The sequence below is a fragment of the Mauremys reevesii genome, linkage group 6 (assembly GCF_016161935.1).
Source record: "Mauremys reevesii isolate NIE-2019 linkage group 6, ASM1616193v1, whole genome shotgun sequence".
Lineage (NCBI taxonomy): Eukaryota > Metazoa > Chordata > Testudines > Geoemydidae > Mauremys > Mauremys reevesii.
The window spans coordinates 73,269,735-73,295,084 of NC_052628.1; the positions used below are offsets into that span (position 1 = coordinate 73,269,735).

Sequence of the window (25,350 nt, forward strand, 5' to 3'; positions counted from 1 at the left end):
TTTTGTAAGAAATATTGCCATTTACTTACACAGGAAGCAAAGATACAGTGAAATAAATGTAACATAACATTGAAATTGATGGGGATGGTTCACATTTCTTATAGTAAGTAATTTGGCTGTTGGGCTTTTATTTGAACCAATATCGTTAGGTGGTATTGTCATTTGTTTTGTCTGCTTCTTTGGAAATCTAATCAAAGAGACAATAGTAGGGGTAAAAAAAACCACTTTTCCAAATTATCCTTAATTACTAGAGCACAAAGCAAGCTAAACACTCTAGTGTTTCCAATTAAAGAACCTGTTTCAAGCAGGCACCATTAAATCTATCTTTCCCAATCTGATAAATAAGCTATCAAAGAGTGGAACAGATTAATTGGGAGCAATTAGTTCAAGGCTTAGTATAAAAGAGTAAACCAACATTATCAATGAATGCAAATTTTACGTAAAGCAAATAAGGAATATTTTAGTACCTACTCCCTACCCTGTTTCTCTAGTCAGCACAAAACAGAAATTTTATCTCTGACACTAAAATTAGTCTGATTAATTTCTCTTTGAAAAGAGAGTACCAAACTCCATCTCTTTAAGTCCCTCTTTTCAGAATGTTAGGACGTAGGTTTTAGAGAGAAGGCCACCATTAAGATATATCATTGATATTCCTCCCTTAACACACTGTGTGTTATGTACACAGTAAAGAAGTAAGCTCCAGTAGGAAACTGGATGGCTTAGGGGATTTGAAACAGGCAGAGGCTACAGGAAATAACAGGCATAGAAAATAACAGATTTCACAATTTAGGTCTTGTCAGAAAAGTTGTTACTTCCTACAGCATCTAAGCTTTCAATAAGGCCCTGTTTAGTCTACAACTTCTAATGGAGTTTAGTGGTGTGGCTGACTGTAAACGTGGTTTGGATCTGTGCACAGCATGGTTAATTCACTGTTAAGTAACCAGAGTAGCTAGTTCATGTTAGGCCTGGTCTACACTATGCGTTTAAACCAGTTTTAGGAGCGTTAATGCCACACCCGTCCACACGAAGAGGCCCTTTATATCGATATAAAGGGCTCTTTAAACCGGTTTCTGTACTCCTCCCCAACAAGAGGAGTAGCGCTAATATCGGTATTACCATATCGGATTAGGGTTAGTGTGGCCGCAAATCGACGGTATTGGCCTCCGGGCGGTATCCCACAGTGCACCACTGACCGCTCTGGACAGCAATCAGAACTCAGATGCAGTGGCCAGGTAGACAGGAAAAGCCCCGCGAACTTTTGAATATCATTTTCTGTTTGCCCAGCGTGGAGCTCCAATCAGCACGGGTGGCGATGCAATCCGAAATCAAAATCCAAAAAGAGCTCCAGCATGGACCGTACGGATGTGATCGCTGTATGGGCAGGCAAATCTGTTCTATCAGAGCTCCGTCACAGAAGACGAAATTCCAAAGCATTTGAAAAAAAATCTCCAGACAGAGGCCACAGCAGGGACTCAGCACGCTGCTGCGTGACAAACGTAACGGAAAGCCAAAGAATCAAATGGACGCTCATGGAGGGAGGGAGGGGGGACTGAGGACTCAAGCTATCCCACAGTTCCTGCAGTCTCCGAAAAGCATTTGCATTCTTGGCTGAGCTCCCAATGCCTGTAGTGTCAAACACATTGTCCGCGGTGGTTCAGGGCATAGCTCGTCAATTTACCGCCCCCCACCCACCCCCAGAAGGAAAAGGGAAAAAAATTGTCTCTTGACTCTTTTAAATGTCACCCTATGTTTACTGAATGCTGCTGATAGATGCGATGCTGCAGCAGTCAACGGCAGCATCCTCGCTCCCCCTCATGGGTGGCTGATGGTACAATATGGCTGATATCCATCGTCATCATCAGCCTTGTGGCAGATGGTGCAGTACAAAAAGACTGGTATCCGTCCTCGTCATCAGCTCGTGAGTGCTCCTGGCTGGCCTCCGGTGAGGTCGGCTGGGGGCACCTGGGTAAAAAACTCCTGATCATTCCCAGTAGATGGTACAGAACGGCTGGTAACCATCTTCAATAGCAACAGGGGGCTGAGCTCCATCAGCCCCCGCCCTTCATGTGTAAAGAAAAGATTCTGTTCTGCCTGGACTATCATAGCAGCGGGATGCTGGGCTCCTCTCCCCCACACTGCTTAATGTCCTGTCTGGACTATCATAGCAGCTGGAGGCTGCCTTCCCCTCATTTTATCTCACTAACAAGTCACTGTTTCTTATTCCTGCATTCTTTATTACTTCATCACACAAATGGGGGACACTGCAACGGTAGCCCAGGAAGGCTGGGGGAGGAGGGAATCAACAGGTGGGGTTGTTGCAGGGGCACCCCCTGTGAATGGCATACAGCTCATCATTTCTGCGGGATCTGACACGGAGGGGCTGTGCTCTCTGGTTCTCTGATACACTGGTTCTCTAGTACACTTGCCCCATATTCTAGGCAGGACTGATTCTATTTTTAGATACCATAAAGGAGGGATTGACTCGGGGAGTCATTCCCATTTTTGTCTTTTGCGCCCCCGGCCGATCTCAGCCAGGGGCACCTATGATAGCAGCAGATGGTACAGCACAAAAGGACTGGTAACCGTCATCTCATTGCCAATTTACAATGGCATGGTAGATGGTACAGAACGGCTGATAACCATCTCTGCTATCATGCAAAAGCAAATGAATGCTGCTGTGTAGCGCTGCTGAATCGCCTCTGTCAGCGGCATCTAGTACACATACGGTGACAGTGACAAGAGGCAAAACAGGCTCCATGGTTGCCATGCTATGGCGTCTGCCAGGGCAATCCAGGGAAAAAGGGCGCGAAATGATTGTCTGCCGTTGCTTTCCCGGAGGAAGGAATGACTGGCGACATTTACCCAGAACCACCCGCAACAATGATTTTTGCCCCATCAGGCACTGAGATCTCAACCCAGAATTCCAAGGGGCGGGGGAGACTGCAGGAACTATGGGATAGCTACGGAATAGCTACCCACAGTGCAACGCTCCAGAAATTGATGCTAGCCTCAGACCGTGGACGCACACCACCGATTTAATGTGCTTAGTGTGGCCGCGTGCACTCGATTTTATACAATCTGTTTTACTAAACCGGTTTATGTAAAATCGGAATAATCCCGTAGTGTAGACGTACCCTTACACTCTTGCCCGGAGTCTAAAATGGCACATGGTTTTATTTCTGTTACTTTTTTCGCACATTGGGTTTTTTGTTGTTGTTGTTTTGTTTTGTTTCTGCAACATAAGCACAGTTAGAGAGCTCTGTTTAAGTAACTAGTCTGGCAGATCCTCCTTCTTCCCCGCTGTATGTGCGGGAGGATATCCCAGTTTGTATTGCTTTTGGTGTCACTCAGCATACATGTCCTTTGGGTGCTCAGTCCCCAGATAAATTCCCAGATTTTCCCAGAATCTACTGATATAAACAGGAGTAAGAAGCATGGTGAGTGCTGATGGATAAAAATAGTTGGCACATATTTGTATTTATAAAAAAGCTGCTGACATTTGTTCTAACTAGATCAGAAGAGGTGGTCTGTTCCAAAATGTGGCTCTACTTTTAGTATAGACAAGGGCTGGAGGGAAAATTTTTGTAGTTTATTCCATTTGGAAAAAAGGAGCAGAGTATATCCATGGTCCTATATGCAATAAAGAAACTGCTATTTCTAACCAGTTTTATAAAACTGTTTCAGCTAGCACAGTTGTACTGTCAGTGTGAATAGGGTGGAATTTTGTTATAAACAACTTTTCAGTTAGTGTCCAGAATGGATTTTTAAAATTCTCTCTCTGTCTGTGGCCTGTCTGTACTGGCAGCACTGCTACTTGAAACTGTTTTTAAAACCATTTTCCTAAAACAGCAGTTTCTGTAGTGCAGATAGGGCTTTTAAGACAAATGTTCAACTGGAATCTACATTTTTTTTTTAACATGGACAAAACTCCTCTTTGTGACACCCATGCAGCCATGTTGGTTGTGTCTGTTCTAGGAAAATCAACATTACCATCTCTGTCCACTGTGGAAAAAAGTTGTCCCAGTGATGTGCACATGGTCAATGGAGTTCATCCTCCATTCTAGAGATCCTCCTTATTTGGTAATGCAGTTCCCAATTGCCTGTCCATAACAGAACATGTGCTTCTGCAGCACTCCTCCCTCAGACTTCCTGTCTGAGAAGCTAAACAATTTAAAGGTACAGTTCCCATGCCTCAACATGTGCAGACACAATGAAGAACAAGAAATAATAGTAAGAGATTTATAGAATTTGTGGCCAGCAGAGACCATTATGATAATTTAGTATGATCTCCTGCATAACACGGGCCATAGAATTTCACCCAACAATTCCTTCATCAAGCCCCTAACTTCTGGTTGAGCTAGGCATATGGAAAGACGTATGCAGTCTTGATTTAAAGACTTCAGATGATGGAGAATCCACCACATCCCGTAGGCTAGTTATTCCAATGGTTAATTACCTTTACTGTTAAAAAATTAAGCTTTATTTCTAGAGTGAATTTGTCTAGCTTCAGCTTTCAGCCATTGGATCTCATTATGTCTTTGTTCTGCTCAATTAAAGAGCCCTCTGCTATTATAAATATTCTCCCCATGTGTATTACTTATAAACCATGTGTATTACTTATAACCAACCACCTTTAAACATTCTCTTCAATAAGATAAATAGATTGAACTTCTTAGATCTCTGACTGTAAAAGAAGATTTTCCTGACCTTAAATCGCTCTTCTAGCTTTCTTCTGAACCCTTTGTCAGCATCTATGTAGATACCAGACTTGGACACAGTATTTTGGTTATTGTCTATCTAATGCTATATCTATTCTGCATTCTAGTGCTTATATATCCCTGGATCATGTTAGCATACTTACCACAGCACTGTATTAATACCCCATCCATCCCATAGAATACCAAGGAATGTGGCAAAAATAATAATTTCAGTTCAGTTTCAAATTCCGAAACATGCAGTAATTAAACCAGGGTCCTTTGTGACAGAATTTCCATTGGGGAGGTTACAGCACAAATTCCTTTGCCTGGGAAACCCACAGCCAGAAACTGTGCCCCCAAAGTGAGCGACACAGACAGACCAGGTGTGACCAGTACAACCAGAACTTGAGTATATAGTGTTTTAGTGAATCTCAGCTTCAGCCTCCCTTGTATTACTGGTAAAGATTCAAATTGATCTCCACTTGCTGAGTAAAGGACATGTATTGTTGCCAAATATATGATATTGTTTACAAAAAAAGCTGCTCTTAGTTTTAAATATTTAACATCATCTCTGTATTCACCAGAAACATGCAACTTACTGAGAATAGCTTAGGGTATTGTAACTTTTCATGTTTGAGCAATTCGATTTTAATTTAAAAAATAATGCTAATTATTTTATAGGATTGATCCCACAATTTGTTATCAGAATTACTCCTTGGCTGGACAAGTTACATCTCTTTAGTAATAAGGATGTGGAACCTTATAGAAAAATGAGAGCAGTTACTATAGAACTGCTGTGATAAATGGAGTCCTCTGACTGATGCTATTCATTTGTCATCAACACAGAAAAGGTTAATAAGCGCTTGCTGGTCAAGTTATGTTGGCCTTTTTCACCAGTAATTGCATTGTTCCATGTCTTTATCGAGAAATCCCTTGCTAGTGAGTTTTGGGAGGGACAAGTGTCAAGGAACAGAAGCCACAATGAAGTACCTGTGATTGAGCAAGGATTACATTGCTCAGTTCATTCTGTAAAAACTTGTCAGTTTGCTGCCCAAATAAATGCCTCGAGTGCGTAAAACATGGCGCAGAGTGACCCTTAGAAAAAAAATCAATTGTAATTCATATTTCATATGTCTATAATTGCTTGTGAAAGCATGGCCGCAGTTTGTTTATAGGGCAGCTCTCCCTTATGGTGGTTTGTTTCTTAGGGTTTTTTCTTCTTCTCAATGGTCATGTCCTTCATGTATTCTGCTTTACACCGATCTGTAGCAAGAGACAAGCTTTTCTATTTCCTTGTTACTATTCTCATTACTGCTGCACTGTGCTGTTGAGCTAGTGCACTGAGCTAGAGATATAAGCATACCATGTACTAAAAGTACAGCAATTTTGCTTTGAAGACTCCTGGAGTCTTTTTTTGCGCTTTTTTTGTTTGTTTTTGTTTTCTTGTAGACAAGGTTCTATCATCTGTGAAGTTATCAATATGCTAGTGTTTTAACTGAATCCATTTTTGTAGTGTTGGTTTTTAAACAATTTCCCAGGCAGGTATAGAATCCTTACAGACTGCTAATTTAAAGGCCGAATTTTGAAAATGCCCTCCTCTTTTTTCTTTTCTATTTTTAAAAGATGTTGCTGTAGGATTCCTATCCCCACTGTGGACTGAGATGTCATAGGGATAGAGAAAATGCCGCTCACTTTATGGATTACTGTTAGGTCAACAAAACTTTGGCAGCATTGATTAACTTGACAGTGAGTACAGCAGTACATTTATCACTTATGGCTGTGCTGTAGAAAATCTAATAAGAGGCAAACAATTCCCTTTAGAGCAGTAACAGGTTCACTGTGGCTAACGGTGCATGCACTGGAAATTTCTGCCTTTAAATTATACCCTTGCTGCTAGTTGGGTCATTGACTCAAAGCTACTGCACTTCCACAACCATGTTCTATATTATTAATTTGGTCAAAATCATTTGGTTTATATAAATGTGGTTAAACTAGAGTTTGTACCTGTGTTTTTTTTTAAAGTTTATATTTTTTAAAAAGAGACACAGAAATTGATTCAGTCCAAGCCTTATGAAGTGGAAATTCCTTGTAATTCCTAATGTTTGAGTTCTTGCAAGATTGTAACAAAGAAAATTCTTAATTCTTGCCCACAGAACATTTAATTCACAAAACTGGCACAGATTTCAAGAAATATAGTTTTTCATTTAATTAGTTGCATCAGTTGATCTATTGTTAGTATGTCTATAAAGATACATTTATATGTGTGCAAATATAGGTTTTTATTGAATTACCAGAGACTCAGTCTAAATAATAAAACATTCTATACAAGTTTGTTTACGATTAGCTGGATGGACACGTCTCACTTCTGTGGAGGTTAGAACTGAACAAGCAAGGGACTTATTTTTCCTTGTCTCTTTGAGTGTATGATATGTTCTGCTTTTTGTAATGAAAGCAGTGTTTGAGTCTAATAGTACAAGTTTATTTCTGATTATGGCTATCTCTTCTGTGTAACACTGTTCAGTTGTCTTTTATTAAATCTTCTTTGAAAAGTTTGTGGAGGCAGGATTGAGACAGAGTCTTTACTAATATAAAAGAAAATACTCTAGGTCCTCCATTATTAAAAAACGGCACTAAAATTTTTAGACTTGTTTTCCTTGGTAATCCTCTGAAATAATTACATAATTTTTTCTTATACACAAATGTAACTAAGGTTTATTACTGTCCAAAGAACAAACATTAATACTTCTACCCTTTACTCAACTGCTGTATACTGAGCAGAAAAGTGTAATGGAGAAAATCTAGTGTCATTTCTGACCTGAACCTTCAGTATATGGTTAATTTTTTCTTTCTCCTTCTTTGGTAGTACATTTTTTGAAATAGCCATCTGCCTATCTAATGTTAAAGTTCATTTTTGTGCAGCATTAGGATTTATAGTCCACTTGAATAGAGAGCTTTTGTGAGCAACAAAACTTCTGTCATTTTGAGTGCTCTGTATTATTTTAGGAAGCAGCTTAAATTGGAGGGTTTTGTTCTGCAATAGGTGTAAAATGATGTAGTTTTCTTTGTTGGGAGAGAAGTATTCTGCTTGGATCAATTGTCAGGAGGTTTAATGTAATAAGGCAGTTTGTGGTCTGACTAAAAGAAACACAGTGCAAAAGAAATTCCCATAACAGTTTGTTTTTAACAGAAAAACTGACTTCACCTGAAACATGAATACATTGAAAACCAAGACTTAATAAGGCAGAGCAGGTTTAGAATGAAACTGAATGGGTTGCTGTCCAAAGCATGTCTTTTAATGGCTAGGAACTAACCAAATATTCATGTTAATGTTACTGTAGCTCTATCAACAGTATTACAGCAAGTTCTTTGTTTTAGTAAAAGTACCAGACAGGCTGACACATGTGCCCTTTGGGTATTAGAAAATTTTACCATTAAAACATTGTATCCAAAGTCTTGGCTAAAAGTTGGGTTTCTAACTTTCACAAAGTATTGTATTTAGAGACAGCAACACACATTTCCTCAGATTTCATGGACTGATACAAAAGGAGTACCCCCACTGCTTGCCTTACTGAACAGAAACCTGATATTGATTAACTATCACACTGGCATCAGAACTACTCTTAGGATTCAATTTTTTTGTTGTTTTGCATATTTTATTGATCAAAAGTGGTAAATGAGCATCAAGCGTGCAAGAAGACGATGAATTGTTTACTTGCATAAAATAACCTTTCAATAAGAGAAGATGCATTGCTCACACTTTTGGTGCTGTTCTGCTGCCCGAAGCAGATGGCATTCAGCTGCTATTGATTTGCTCCTATAGTTACGGAGCAGCATGTAACTAGGCATGCTCATTTCACTAAAGGAGTGGCAGGGGGGATGTTTTCAAAAAGGAGTTGGGAGTAAAAGAGGAAGGACTCTTTTTTTCCTCGTCCAAAAATGGAAAAACCTTACAATATAACTTCCTTGCTGTATATAAATGAAAAGTTAGATTTATATGGCTAAGCAGAAAGAGAGGTTCTAGCATTTCTAAAAACTGTAGACCCTCACTAATGTAAGATGCATTACAGAGATCCCTTACAGATTGAATTCATAAGTAAGCAAATACCTAAGATTATTTTAAAAATCAAGCATGCTGCATCAGAACATCTACTTTGTTCATTCATTCTGATCAGTGTAGTTTAGATTTTTGTTCATAGCACTATACAGTATATTGCCAAATGCTTCACAATATATTTAGCAAAAGTATTGACTTCTTAGTAGTGTGAAACCTCGCTGCAACACACTGGACTTGATTATGCACACTGCGGACCTCAGTGGCATGGCTTCCACAGGAGCTGCTCAGTACCTCACAGAACCAAGCCATTGGGATCAAATCTCTTCTGAAATGTGAGGTGAGACTGCAGAATTTTTTGTGAGAGTTATTAGGTTTGCAGGTTAGTGAAGTGAATAAAATTATACTTTGAAGACCTTTTTTTAGTCAGGTAGTTTTTCTTATCAAATATTAGTGAGAGAATGTGTTGATTAAGTTTGACAGCATTCAATGCAGCATAGGTAACCAAAAGACAAACTAAAATTAAGGGTGCTAATAAATGTTCCATCACATGAACATAGGAGTTGCTATGCTGGAGCAAAACATTTTCATCCACCTAAGTCCAGTACCTTGCCTCTGGCAGTGTACTATACTTGATGATTTAGAGGAAGGAGGAACAAAAACCGGCCTGGCTTTGGCCAGTATATTAACCTGGAAAGAACATATCATTCCAGGCTCCACAAGTGAATTACCTTATATTTAGAAGCATGAGTGTTAAGATCCCTCTGCTTCTTGACCTAATTGGTGAAGATACTTATTACTTTAGGTAATGTGTCATAGTTACAGGGTAACTGCACCTGTATTCCGCCTCCACCCACCATGGTCCACTTCAGAAGTGCCCAGATAGGGCTCAGGGCTCCAGCCATCACCAGTCTCTTGGCAGGGACTCTTGTAGCACTTCCTTCTGACCAGAGCTGTTAAGGCTTTATAACCAGAATATACTGTGTTATGACCAGCAAGCTAAAGGCTTTCCACCTACCATCCATTGTGTTATCCCCAGCAAGCCACTGAGCCTAAAGGCCAGCCCCTGTCAGTTGCTCTCTCTGCAAGGGCTATAAACAGTGTATTGCCTGCAGTTACAAGTTACCATACAGCTCTTTCTAAGCAAGCATGTTTATTCTTGAGGCAAAAGCATTACAGAGAAAACATACCAACCTCGCCCCCAACAACAATAAACAGATTTAAACACACAGTAAACATACCATCAGTCTTCTGGGGCCCTAGCAGGCCAAAGTCTTTCCAACACATCCACAAGAGTTAGTGCCCCCTCAGACAGAAGGTCTAGTCTATCTGCTATATCAGAAAGAAGGCCCTATGTAAGTTCAGACTCATTGTTTCATATCAAAAATCCTTTCTTTGTCTGTTTGTCTCTGGAAAACCTGGCTTGAACCAGTATATGCAAACCACTCCAGATGGTGGTACGTCTCTAGAGTCATTTAGTCTCAGTGATCACTTCCCATTGTTTTTAGTTCTTGAGAGAGCTGTAGTGACCCTCCCGCATGGTGTAGAACACAGTCATACATAAACCATTCATAGATTTAATACAATATGGTCTTCAAAGATACTGCATGTGATTACAGTATCTATCACAACATGAATGTCTGTCTGATTTTTTTAATCTTGCTAAACTTTTGGTTCATCTCTTAGTTCTTGCTTCAGTGACTTCCTCAGTTTGACTATACTGTTACATGTTTGGTCTTCATTTTAACTTGGTTGCTATTTTGTTTTGAGTATCTCCTTGCTCTTGTATTATTGGTCCTGGAGAATAAAAGCACTTGAGCAGTTACCAGTAAATTGTTAGTTATTTGCTTCTCTCTTATGTCCCCTTATATTCTTCTCCTTTTCAATTTAAATAATCATCAGTGTTTAAAAGCATGCCTTCTATACTGTCCCCACAATCACCTATTGACAAATAACTTTTCGTAGCATAATTTTATTTTGGTCTTTATCAAAGAGTTTTAATCTATTACTTTTACACTGTATGTATAAACTTCCAAGTTAACTTTTTTAAACAATAAGGGTTGCTTCATATGCTTTGACACATCTTTACATTTATTTCTGCTCTCTGTCTGTATAATGCTACCTTGTTTCAGAAGATCCATCCCAGACTAGTTAGATGTTACTAACCTTTCGTGTCAGCAGTTTGTTTCAAAACACTTATAGGAGGGTAAAGGATTACAACCATCATAGTAAACAGAGAAATATTATTAAAATGTAGTGATTAGCAATTTTTAAAAATTATTTATTTTGCAGAGATTAAACCTTTTTAGTCATTCAGAAAGCAGATGCTTTTGAATCAGAGTTAGTGCTGTCAGTGTAGCATTGCTGCATTGTTGTCACTTTAATTAGATGTCACTTTCTAATGGGACAAGGGAAATGTTTTAAACATAAGAACTAATCTAAACAAGAGCTAATTTAATGTGATCCAGTATAGCTGGACAAATCTAAATGTTATTAAAAGGCATTTCATGGTTACAGTTCTTTTCTACTATAAAACTGTTTTCATCATGAAAACATTTTCACTTTATTCCTGTTATATCTGAGTCATAAAAATTTGTATAAAGGGAAAATAACTTCTGTTTTCCCCAAACTTTGTAGCTCCCACAGCCCTCCAGAGTTTAAAAGCACTCCATAGACGTTCCTACTGGCTCTTTACTCCTGTGAAAACAGTTTACATAATGAGCTCCAGAATTCAGATTGCACAAAATAGTATACAGTAGTATTTTCTGTTAAACTGATAAATTCCACTTTAGAAAAAAATAGAATTATTTACTACTTTTGCTTAGCACAGACAGACAAATTTCTAAAGTAGCCTTTTCTGAATGCAACATGAGTGTTAGTTTGCTTTTTGAAAGATCCTGAAAACTTGAAGTAAGCTCCAGAATTTTTAAAACTGGGTATACTTATTTTCTTTCAGTGGATTCCCTAACACATTACAAATTATAATGAAAAACGCAGACTCTGGATTCAACCAGATACTTTGTGCTGTGTGTGCTACCATTTTCCTGATGAGATACAAATATTCATACACACCTACATGTTTTTTGTTAATTGAGTGATCCCTACTTTATCTCTGCACAAATGACATAACTAGTGAAGTTGTGGAGATTCAGGCTTGAAGTATCTCTTTGGAAATGACTGTGTTAACCCCAAGTGCAGTGAATTCCCTACTCTTTCTATATTCTCTTGTTCTGACTTGGTGTGGGCATCTGCTGCTTAATGTAATTAGTTTCAAAGGGAATGTCAAATCATTTCTCAGAAGTTTATTCTGACCCAAAACCTCTAGTAAGGAAATATCAGGGAGACAAAACAAGAAAAGTTCCTGTGGAGTTGAATTGCATCTTTGCTGCAGTGCTTTGTGGTTAGCATAGGGAATGATGTAAATGAGTGAATTAAATATTTCTGGGTCTTGTCATGCTTGTGTGCATATGCATGAAGTTGTTGGTATTGTAGAGAGTAATCTCATTTTATTAGAAGTTGTTGTTTATAATTTTTAACCTCCCACCTGACCCTCATCGAGGCCCACAACCATAAAATGGATATTGTGGAGTTAAGGGTGTGGAACATCTTTCTAATGAGAGAACTGCCGTTTCAGGGCCATTTTTAAACTATAGTCCAGTTGAATTCACACATTTTTACACATTATTTTACTAACAATATACAACATGCTACAATATTTATATTTCATCTAAATACGGCTGCACTGGCAGAGGAGCCTCTGTAGGATTGGGGAAGAGCTCCCTATTTCTGAATGCAGGAATGTGGTTCTCCTGGATTTGGCTTCTCTCCATGCAAATAGTGACAGGGAGGTCTGACTCCTTCTGTGAACCTATTTTTTCAAACTTGGTTGTGCATGTACTCTTCATTAAGGACTATTTACGTGACAAGAATGTTTGGGAAAATGGGAAAAGTGTGTTCTAGTGACTTTCACAAAACTCAAATATAAGTGAGAGGATGTTGCTCAACCCTTCTGAAAAATAAATTAATCTTCAGCCAGAGAGGAGCATGGAAAATTTCAGCCAAAAAGTATGTGCTGCAGTGTTGACGATTCAGAGATTAACCCTGCTGAATATGTATGATGCAGGGGTTATTAAAAAAAGCTAGGTAATTACCCACCAAAAATGCATTAAAGAACATTATTTATTCAAACTCTTGAAAGTTAGGAATGACCAGAATGAAGGTTTCTTGTACAACCTTAATTTGGCCCCTTTGTTCATATGCATTATGACACAGTCTTTAGTTACATGATCACCTGCTGTTTTTTTCCACGGGGCCCTGGCCTCATTCAGTGAACACACAAGGAGTCAGAATTCAGTTGCACAGACAACTGTAAATCTGGTATTGTCCAGCCACACTGGAGGAAAGACAGGAGGAAATGGATGTGGTTAAATCAGGCCACAACTTTTATTCAATTAAAATATCCAGCAATACATTTTTCAGTGCAGGTAATTCTTTCCACACAGTCCCCAACCTGGTCCCAGCCATCCCAGTCCTGGAATCCCATACCCTCCGTAAAGGGTTAAATGGCATATAAAAGGAGGGGGATCAGCTCCTTCCTGTACCAGATGTAGGAGCCCCAAACCCAACTTCCCCAGCTTTCTTAAGGAAAGGTTTCCTCTAAATCCTATATTATCCAATAACCATATCACTTCCTTTTTCTTTGAGTATGGGCCTCCATGGCCATGTTGGGATCCCTAGGCAATCTATTGTTGGCAGTTCTCTAGGACCCTGACCCTATCCCATTGGGATGATAGGGAGACCTCCCCAGCAGCAGGAGAAAACATTTGAGGAGCAGGAGTCCAGGGTGGACAAAGAAGCAACGCCTCAGACCACCATCTTGTCCTCTTCTCCGGATGAGGCCCTGATGCCTCTTCACCCCCCATCTATAGCCAATGATTTTCGCAAGTTCCAAGAGCTTGTGAAGTGGGTAGCAGACTCTCTGCACATATGCCTTGAGGAGATCAAAAAAACCCAGTACAAGCAACTGGACGTTCTGAACGCTGCGATCTAGAATTGCCCTCCTCATTAACAAGGCTCTACTGAAACCCAATAGAACCATCTGGCAAACCCCAGCTACAGTGACACCCACTTGTAAGAGGGCTGACAGAAAAATATTAAGTCCCTCCAAGGACTCTGAATCCTCTTCTCCCACCCATGTTCCAGTTCTCTAGCTGTTGATATGGTGAACAAGTGGGACAAAAAACGCCATTATAAATCTACCCCATACAACAGAGATCAAAAGTGTCTGGATCTCTTGGGAAGGAAGGCCTACTCATTGGGTACGCTGCAATTTCATATTGCATATTGCCAAGCATTGATGGCTAAGTACAACTTTACCAGCCAAATGAAATTTGGGTCATTTATTGAGCACCTTCCCCCAGATCAGAGAGAACAATTCCAAGCCACTGTTGCTGAAAGTTCTTGGCACAGACATCTTTACAGGAGGCACACAAGGCTGCAGACATTGCAGCCCATTCCATCTCTGCAGCGATGGAGATGCATAGGGCTTCCTGGCTGCAATTGTCTGCCTTCCCAGGGACATTCAAAATATGGTTGAGGATCTCCCATTTGATGGATAGAAGTTGTTTGCAGAGTACACTGATGAGTCATCACCTACCCTTAAAGATTCCAGGGCCACAATATGCTTGTTAGGCATCTGTACTCCCGCAAACAAACGGAAGTTCAGTAGATCGCAAACAGCTTAAAGATCCCACCCCATACAGTTCTCTGGATTCCAGACACCGATGGAACCCCTTCCCTAGCAACCGGCACAGACTCTAACCCAACTGATGTGGCTCCACAACAGGCAATATCATCAGAGGGACAGTTGAGGTTTTGAATTCCCACCCCTCATTAGCCTGTCAGCTTCACTGTTTTGCCCAGTTTCCCCCATTTGGAAACCAACTCTCCCACTTCCAGCATGCGTGGGAGTGTATTGACTCAGACAAATTGGTGCTGAAAGTTATATCATTGAGCTGCAACTTCCACTTTACCTCCCTTCCTCCTCCTCATTCCCTTTCCCTGTCCCTCTTCATCAACCCCCTCACAAGCCCCTGCTGAGGCAGAAAGTAAACACCCTTCTTCATTTAGGAGCAATAGAACTGATACCTGCTCAATGTAGGGGAAAGGGCTTCTGTTCAAACTATTTCCTCGTACCAAAGAAGAATGGAGGATGGAAACCATTTCTAGATCGAAGGTGCCTAAACAGATTTGTGAGACCCCAGAAATTCAGGATGGTGATCCTGACAACTATACTTCTTTCTCTAGATTCAGGGTATTGGTTTTCAGCCCTTGAACTCCAGGATGTATACTTCTATATAGCGATGCACCCGTCTCACAAAAGATTCCTCTAAAAGATTTGTGGTAGGCCAAGATCATTTCCAGTGTTAAGTGCTCCCCTTCAACTCTCCTCAGCTCCAAGAGTATTCTCAAAGGTTCTGTTGGCAGCGGCTGCCTACCTCCATCGCCAGACTATAGTGGAATTACCGTATGTCAGCGATTGGCTACTCAAGAGTCTGTTCTCAAGGACAGTGCTTCTTTGGTTTTCGACCTGGGCCTCCAGCTTGAACATAGAAAAATCCACACTAACACCCATTCAGAATATACAATTCTCATAGGGGCACTTCATCTGGATTCCCTGGCATCCAGAGCATCTCTTCCCATGGACAGGCCTAGACATTATTGAGCCTCATCAAAACAACTCAAGACAGCCCCCAGACCTCAGTCAGAAACTGCCTTCGACTTCTGGGTCAAATGGCCACTTGCACTTTTGTGACAGAGCATGCGAAGTTACACCTCTGCTGTTTCTGGGGTGGCTCACAACAGTTTACTCATCAAACAGGCCCAGTCTAGACAAGCAGGTGTCGGTTCCTCAGCATTCCCTAGACTTGTGGAAGATTCATCGCAATGTATGGGCAGAGGTACCCTTCCTCTAGCCAGCGCTGACAGTGACTGTAACCACAGATGCCTCTCTCTTGGGCTTGGGCTCAGCTCCTTAACAGCACTGCTTCCTGCTGCTACCTGCTCTGTCCAGGTAAACTTTCTCCTTCCTTCCTCTCTGCTACAGTTGCACACGGAGCCCTTAAAGGGGCAATTACCCCTTTTCTCATGGCCAGGCAGACAAGGACCCGCATGCAGTTACAGCAATCATATTTTCTAATTTTTGAATATTTGACTTTGCAACCTGAATAATGTTCTTTTAATGAAGTTTATTTGTATATAACATGTATTTAGCTCTTTTAATCTTTATTCATTTCTCTTATCCCTTGTGTATCTTCGTTGCTTTTCTTTAAATGCCCTCCAACATCTTTGATATTAAGTTGATCAGAACTGTACACACATTTTGCGTATGGTCTCACCAGTGCCTTAGGGAGAGGGACTGTTACTACACTGTTCCATAATGGGAAGGTTCTGTGCATTCAGCCAAAACTGCAGTGATTATTTTATTCTTTTGCCTCCATGCAATATTACAAATTCATACCTACTCTGTTTTTTTTTTCTCATGTTTTCTTTTTTTAAAAGCCTGGTAAAACATTTGTTTTTTTCCCCATCCTCGCCCATGACTTTTCAAACATAATTACCTACTTCCTTTAACACCCTAGGATGCATATCTTCTGGATGCACTGATGCTTGTGTGTAATATATATATATTCTCATGTATTCTAGTACCTGCTTGTTGTCAGAAGCTGTGCTGACAAGATCTTAATTACTTCTTAATTGTCTATTATTTTGTTGTTAGAGGTTGACTTTTAAAAACCATATTCGCAGCTCAGGCAAAATCAGTGTTGATTTTGTTTTTCTTCATCACTAATGGCCTGCTTTCTCTACTACTTTTTCCCGGGATATATTTATAAAAGCCTTTATTAACATTACCCATTTTGAATAGCATTAACTTATTCTGCTCTTTTGCTGCCCTTATCTTTTTTCATTTAGCTACTCAGCATTCTTGCTTGATTCCATCAGCTTCTTAATTTCAAGGAGAGATTTGTTTTAACCCTCTGGTCCCTCATGAAGTCATGTTGACCACTTTGTTCCTTTAGCTTTTATTTTTCAGAGTAACTGTCAGTTGCGCCTTCCTTTTTCTACCTTTTCAGATTACTCTCATGTTCTTCTACACTCATAGATTTTAATATTACCTCCTGTCCATGCTGTTTCCTTAAAATAATATTGTATATTTGATTACATGTGGAATGTACTTGGACTACTAGTTGCATACACAGCCATTATGAAGTCACTATCTAAACATAAAGTGGTGCCAAAAACCTGTTATTAAACCTCTACATAATACAGCTATTACTGTCACTTAACTTATTTGTTTGTGTATTTAGTCTAAGTAAAGTAATTCATTTCAGTAAAGTGCTTTGAAACTAGAAAGTCTAGATAAGTGCCGAGTAATATTATTAAATATCTTGTGGTCACTAGCGTGGAGTTTTCAGCTTACCATTACTGTAGATCCAGCAATGGTCTCACCACTATTTGGGTTCTCTTCTTTCTGGTTCAGTTCTCCTCTTCATATCCTAAGAGGTTTTTGGTTTTTTTTATTGATGTCAGGCCATATTTGTGATCCAGAAGATAGTTTAAGTTCCCCAAGAGTATAGTAATCTGAAAGTCTAATAGTTGGCTCAGGAACGTTTCCACTATCCTACAGTCCTGGGGATCTGAGTCAACTGCCCCCTGCAGTTTGTTTTTCATTTCAAAGTACAGCATGTCACTGCTATCATGATTATCAGACTATTTCTCACTGGGTTTGTAAATGCTTAGGCCCGGGGTGGCCAACCTGTGGCTCCAGAGCCACATGTGGCTCTTCAGAAGTAATATGCGGCTCCTTGTATAGGCACCAACTCCGGGGCTGGAGCTACAGGTGCCAACTTTTCGATGTGCCAGGGGGTGCTCACTGCTCAACCCCTGGCTCTGCCACAGGCCCTGCCCCCACTCCACCCCTTCCCGCCCCTCCCCTGAGCCTGCTATGCCCTCCCCTCTCCCCCAGAGCCTCCTGCGTGCCACAAAACGGCTGATCGGGAGTTGTGGGGCGAGAGGTACTGATTGGCGAGGCTGCTGGTGGGTGGGAGGCACTGAGAGCAGTGGGGAGCTGATGGGGGGCTGCTGACGTATTACTGTGGCTCTTTGGCAATGTACATTGGCAAATTCTGGCTCCTTCTCAGGCTCAGGTTTCCACCCCTGGCTTAGGGGCTTGTATCCTCCATCTTCTTTTTGTCCCCCTTCTGTCCCTCCTTCATGGATTGCATGTATCACTCTTAACATTCCGTTTATGAGAATTTAGTTAAATTTATGTCCACTAAGGTTGTGCTTTCCATTTAGCATCACTTCTACTTCCTCCTGCATATTTTCTATATTTCTTGCATTTTCTATACACATTTAAGTGTTTCAGTGCCTCTTCTTATACCTCTTTTTATTCTTATACATTCACATTTTGCTGAAGAACATTTTTGGGGGGGAGGAGCGTGTTCTTCTAAGTATGTTAATTATATAGAGTGAAAATAATATTGACCCAGAACAGCATACAATAATAGGCTTTATTGAAGAAGAGTGAAATTCTTCACTATGGAACCATGCTGGGTAAGAAGCAAGCATTCTGATTAGCAAAAGCATATCTGCTATTGCTTTTTCAGGAAAAGAAAAGATCATTCTTAGAAACCAGATTCTTTCATGTAGTCTACTTCTTTTTAGTTTAATATGTTCTTTTGCTAACCTTTTTATCATTTCATGGGACTGTGTAAGCAGCTGCTGGAAAGCAGGTAAATAGAAGAATATAGACTCTAAAGCACTCTAAAAGCTTGTAGATTTTAGTCCCAGTGGAGACTGACACTCCGGCCTACTTACTGTAGCTAGGATATATTGATTTTTTTCTCCCCCATTTTTAGCTGCACCACTGAATTAGGTATTGTGAAGCATCCTTCCTTGTGAAGAGAGGAAAAACTGTCATGAACTTTTTCACCCTAACAATAGGGCATCTCAGACTAAACCAGAATGAAAGGAAAAAGCTTTAAGGATTCTTAGAAACTCTGCAACTTAGCTCTCAATACTGACTCTCCTAACTAAAAGGTGTTCCACAGATCTTGAGAAACTATGATAGATGATTGGAAGCAATGAATTTTTAAAACTATTTTGTTAAAAAATAATCAATCAGTGAAAACAATGCATTCCTGTAGCACAATCTTGGAAGGTTAGCAAACTGGTCTTGTCCAAGTTTTCAACAAGATGTTCAGTTACTGTTATAATTGGCTGATGAGTAGGTTTGGACCTAACTAGAATGCCAGTGTTCGATTTCACAGTGTCCTCTGTGAAGATATGTCACCATTTATGCTGGCTTTAGTGACAATTTTCTAAAAAGGAAACTCGTGGGAAATCATTATGCTGTTTATATGTCTCCCTTGTTGGAGAGCATTATCCTGTGATATTTTAGCACTGTTTTCCACTGCATGATGGCATCTAGCTAAGGTTAAGGCAGAACAAGTCCCTCTGCAGTTTTGTGACTATGTTTTACTTACTGAAGGAGAAAAGATAACTGACAATTAAGAATTTGGGATGTCACTGAAAGAACATGTGCAACTAATCAATGACATCCTGAGGGAACATGATTTTATGAAGCTGATAAAGTAGAAAAATCTGGACTTTAGTGTTACATAATAATAATTGCACCCTTTTGATAAAAAAGACATTTCTAATTATGTAAACACTAGTATTTCCAGTGTTATATTTTTCAGGAGCATGCAGTAGCTTATTAAAATATGGCAGGAATTGGTAAACAGCTTTTTAAAATATGTGAAGAAAACATGATACTCGACACAGATAGAATTGACCAATTTGAAAAATGTATTTCTGGAGTCACTTCCTAAATTATTTGCTTTCAGTAGGCTTATGTATTTTAGTTCTCTTCTCATTTTAGGGAGAGAACATATATGCTGCTTTTGTTCCTTAAATCAGCTTGTTAAAACGGCACAGGGTTTGGAACTGGACTAGCTATGTTCTTACTAAGTAGAGTTTAAATACGGCACATTGAAAAATCCAGACATTAATTTATAACCCTACTGTGATCTTTTCCTGTTTCATAGATATGTCTTGGAGTTTGTAACAGAAGTCTTACATAGCTCGCTGTGCTCCTATCTAAAATGTATAACTACATACTGGACTGAAAAATGGGTTTATTTGTATGTGTTTTATCACTAATTTTATCACATAGTCAAGAAGCAGCACTTCTGCTTATCTGTTGTCTAAAGATTAAGGAGAATATGGCTTGTAATATAAGCATTCTTTAAATAACTTTCTAAATGAGAGAGTCAAAAATTTCTGATTGCATTGGTTGTTCAGGTAAATGGAACTAGTTATGATTGTAGCCCCTACTTATTTGATTAATTTTTTTAATTGCAAGTCTAAAAGAAATACAGCAAAGATTAAATTGTTATGTATGTATGTTGGTTAGTTGTCATCCTTGCCGTCTTTCCCTGTTTTCAGTTTCTCTTGCAGCTCTTCCATTATATGGCATACAAATCAAAGGGCCAAATTCTCTACTAGCCTAGTTCCACTGAAGTCAATGGAGTTGGGCCAGCAGAGAATTTGATCCCAAGTTAGGATTATTCCAGAATGTCATGATTTATTCCTTAATGTTTCTGGAAGTACACCTTTACCCTGATATAACGCTGTCCTCGGGAGCCAAAAAATCTTACCGCGTTAGAGGTGAAACCATGTTATATCGAACTTGCTTGGATCCACCAGAGTGCGCAGCCCCGCCCCCCCGGAGCACTGCTTTACCGCATTACAGCCGAATTTGGGTAGAGGTGTATTTAAAATATAGCTATGACTTTTTGGCATGCATTATCTGGAAAATATACTGTAGTTCAATGAAACCGTATCAAAATATTTGTATTTCATTGCTTCATGACAGTCTGACAAAATGCCACATCAAATCAAGGTGGGTTATGTCTGTCTGGCTTGCAGTTCTGCAGTTTCAGGTTTGCTGGTTGCCAAAATAAAGGGCTTGAACAGGTGCTAAACTAATGGGAGTAAGATCCTGAAATGTCTAAGGAAATAATGTCCATCGGAGACCTTGCAGTTAAACAAGTTTAATTAAATCAGGGGCGCTGTATAACTAGCTGTCCAGGCTTGGGTTGATTTGACTTGGAATAACTGAGTGAGCAGCAGCAAAAACAAATAAGTTTGCTTCAGTAACATGTTAGCATCATCAGAACAACTTCTCTTGTTCAGTGACATGCCCTTTCCCTCCCCCCACCATCTCTTCTTTCTTCTAAATTTACCAGCAGCCTACCTCACCAAGTCACTCAAATTGCTCTAACATGGTGTATGAAAAACTCAAGAAGTGAAACTAAGGGATTATGCATAAATTACAGATGCCCTGAAGCAGTTCTTGCACACACCATTTTTGGTGCAAGATTGATTAATATTAGTAAATTGTTTTTGTTTGAGCAAATAGTGCACATTGTTATGCAATTCACATGTCCTTTGAATATGCATCCCCCTCCACCCCTCCTCCCATGCATAACTTGAATGCAGAGCAAGATGAATTTTGCAGCACCATAGTGCTGATTTCACAGAATATAAATGAAGAAGCATTTAATGCTGCATCCTCATTTAAAGGTGAACTGAAAGGCTTTGTACCAGCCAACACTTGAGAACTTTGTTTCTCTTGTAAGAAGTGGTGTCACAGTAAAACAGTTCGGGAGCTGCATTCTCTGATCGAGGGTTGTTTTTATTAAACATGTTGTTATGACATCAGATCTTGCTAGAGAAATACGGAATCCCGAACTCAGGTCCCGAAAGAAGAGTAAAAAAAGAACTGATGTGCAGATATCTTATTTTAACATTTATTTCTATTTTTAAGTCTACCCATATTTTATGGTAATGTTTGTAAATCTGAACTAGGTTTTTTGTTACACAAATAGTTGAATTGCTCTTGCCCCACATGTACTACTGCACTACATTAACCAAATTGAAGAAATAAGCTTTTGTATTGTATAAGGTTAGATTACATACAATAGGAATGTTGTATAGTGTAATGCTCCCTCCCGTTACCAACCCTTGCCTCTTGTTTTCTCACCCTATCACAATGGTTCTGTTCTAACCAAGGGCCCAGTCCTGCAAGCACAGTATGCAGCTTTACTTGTGTGAGTAGTTTCCTTTGATCAAACTTTACTCATGAGAGTAAAGTTACTCATACGCATTGTTTGCTGGATTAGGCCTCTGAGATGGAAAGCCCCTCAGCGGAGTGACTATGCCTTTTATCTGTTAAGTACCATACATCCGTATGGCTTTTGTAGTAACAAGTGGAGATGTTCAGCAGTATGAGTGACAAGTGAATAGGGCCTTAATCCTTCAGAGAAACCATGACATGTATTTGTGAACTATTTTATTTGTTTTATGTGAGGAGTGGAGACCAGCTACTAACTACCTCCTACCAGTTACTATAAAACTGTAGAAGTCTATCGTGTTCTTAAAAAATCAGCCTGTCTCTCATTGTGAATGGGTATTTAAAAATCCCATTTACCTGTTGTGTCCTTTTCTATTAAATCTATTTCTAATTAATTTACTAATTTACTCATAAAACTACAAATCATCTGTTTGGTGAAAATATTTGGGAAGGGAAATGGATTCCAGGCCATACATTATTAATATGGAATAGTATGGCAGGTCTAGATAGTAGCTCTTTCACCAGGCCTTTGTCATTGGTGACCACACTATAGATGTGGCCAGTGCATTGTAAGCTAATCTGTCAAGCCAAACAAACAACTCACCTTGTTAACATTCCCTAAATCTTGCATTAATAACACTGAGTAAGCCCATGAACACACAGGAGAGTTCCTTTTTCCTACTGCCATGATGGATGGGATACTTTCAAGCGCTGGAAATGAAGTAGCTGAGGTCATTAAGCATGTGCTGCTGTTGATTTTGATTTTAAAAGGGGACAACAAAATCAAAATTTTATTCTGAAATGAGTGTACCAAAAATCAAATTTAAGATTCAAACTTATAGTAAACCTTTTCTTGGGTAAATGTTTGTGTCTGATACTGGCATGGGAAAGGACAGTGTTGCATCACCATAATCTGACATAATCTCAGAATTTAGTAACATGTATTGGAAGATGTTTACTTTAGTAAACTTGTGTGACTAGAAAAGAATTGGAGTAATTGTGGTTTACTTATTAAAAGTTATTGTTAGAGGATAAATAAAAAGAAAGAGAAAAGAACTGAACAATATTGTGTATTTTCTGTATTACAGACTATCATTTTAGAAAATGAAGATCTCCCCAAAATATTTCTAGACTTCCTGAATGTTCGGCATGTCCCTTCTCTGCCAAAGGCGGAAAGTTATGGGTAAGAACACATTAACTAAAACAACTCCAAATGTACAGAAAAACAAGACAGAGCTGATTCTCCTTTTGCGCTGTATTAGTTCTCTTACGATTTAACACCATTGATTTAAAATGGACTTGCTGTTAACTTACACCACTATAACTAAAAGGAGCATTAGTTTCATTGTGGGTATATTTGCGTAGTATAAAAGATGGTAAAATAAAATACATCCTGTACAAAGACAGAGGGGTGACATTTATTGTATATCCATTGAAAGCAAAGCAGAAACAGGCTTAGATGTGAGCAAGATAAAAAAAATGGGATTGTCTAACAGATCTTTGAAATACCTACCAAATTTTTTTTAAATAAATCCACAAGATTTCCAGTCTGGGAGGTATGGGGCAGGGTTTGGAATCTGCTTTTACTTCTATGGGTGCCAATTGTAACTGGTGACCCTCAGTGCCTGGCTTCCCCTATCTCCGTGGTGGCATAGACTATACCAGTGTCCACAGTTCTCTTCCAGGAAAGGGTTCAGGGTTGGTTTGGATGAAGGGGGCATGAAGATGCACATTATCCTCCCGTCAGTATACCAGAGATTCCCAGAATAATATAGTCAAATTATATTCCATTCTGCTGTACTTTCCACTCTTAGGATGCAATTCTCTGCTGTGCCTCTAAGAGGTGCAACACAGAACTCATAGCCTTGGGGAAGGAGGGTGGGTAAAGAGGTTTTAAGCCATGTTTGTGCCGTCCCTATCCTGAGCCTATCCACAGGCAGAGCAGACCCCAAAGTAATTTAGACAGCCCTTTTCTGGCTCCCCTACAGGTTGCATCACTGTCTGGAATCCCCACAGTATTGTGTGCTGTGGCCCTGCACGACCCTTTCCCTAGCATGCCAGGGCTTGTGAGATGGTCCTAGGAAAGTGGCCTTATAACTGTCTTCCACAGTTCCTGCACCAGGGAACCCTTCCCCACGCAGATCTGGGGGTTTTGGAACCCCTTTATTCTGCTACAGCCCTTTTACCTGGTGTAAAGTGGCTGGAGCGAGCATAAGGATCTCACTCCCAAAGCCTAACTGTGGTCAAGGAAGTTGCCAGTAGAACTGTGCTGTCAGTCAATGGGGCTAGAGCCACAGCATACCAGAACTATTGTGAAGGCAAGGGATCTTGGACAGGGTTTGTGAGTCAGGTCTTTGCTTTCTTCCACGCTGTAGTAAACCCTGCCCCCACCCCAGCATAAGAATGCAAAGGAAACTCTCAAGGCAGCCTCGTAGCCTTTTGTACTCCCTTACATGGGTGTTTCCAAAAAGACTTAGATTTGGGTCATGATTTTTCATAAAACCTTGTAATTGTAGTTCCAAACTGAACTTGGGAAATCATTGTTCACATTCAGTACATACAGAATCTCTTTAAGATATGTAGGGTTTACTTTGCTTATCATACACTTGATATTGGTTTGAAAATGCTCATATAACAGCAAACATACTTCACTTATAGCTAGTGTAATGTTATCCATTAGGCTGCTGTCAATAATAATATGAAACATAAATGTGCTAACTTTATTATCCCCCCAAAAAATGTAAATATGCCAGCTTTGGTGATTTAGGGACAAGCTGCTTGACACTCTTCTCTTGTAGTTAATGATGTCAACCAGAATCTCTCAGTGGAATTGTACCCCATCACTTTTATATATTTATGCATGTGAATCTGTTCCAGTGAAATACATGTTGTCACTTAGAAGCTGTGATCACAATAAAATCATGAGAGTTCTTCCATATTAATTGTGTTGCATTACACAGCCACTGACCAGATAAAGGGTCTTTCCTTTCGTAGCTGTTATTAACAGCTTTCTTTGTATGTGGAGTTGTATGTTAATGTTGTTATAAGCAAGCATAATCTAATTTGTCTGCATTTTTGTTTTAGTTCTTTTGATGAAACAGAATCTGAAGAATCAAGGTGAGCAATTTATAATTACTGCTAGCATTTCTAGACAATTAAATGTGGTGAAAGTAAATAAAAGCCATGCTTCCTTTGCTAATTTTCCTAAGGAAATTGGTTTAACAGTCTACTAATATATAAAACAAAGACACTGAAGTAATTAGATATATATGTATATATAGATAGATATACACACATAAAGGGCATCCTACATTTGTTCCAGCAGTTGACAAAATAGCAATATCTTGGCATTAAATTTTGGGTGAATTTATTAACCACTGCATCTGGTTTCATAAGCTGGA

The 25,350-nt window shown here is 39.6% G+C and overlaps 1 protein-coding gene across 3 annotated transcripts in view; it reads left to right on the forward strand.

Annotated features, from left to right (window-relative positions):
- The window catches only part of SNX24 (sorting nexin 24), a 130,988-nt gene that overhangs the window by 94,136 nt on the left and 11,502 nt on the right, over positions 1 to 25,350 (forward strand). For all 3 annotated transcript variants that reach the window (XM_039545662.1, XM_039545660.1, XM_039545661.1), the window contains exons 4-5: positions 23,038 to 23,132; positions 25,034 to 25,066. In XM_039545662.1, coding sequence (XP_039401596.1) covers positions 23,038 to 23,132; positions 25,034 to 25,066 — 128 coding nt within the window. The remainder of the gene's footprint in view (positions 1 to 23,037; positions 23,133 to 25,033; positions 25,067 to 25,350) is intronic.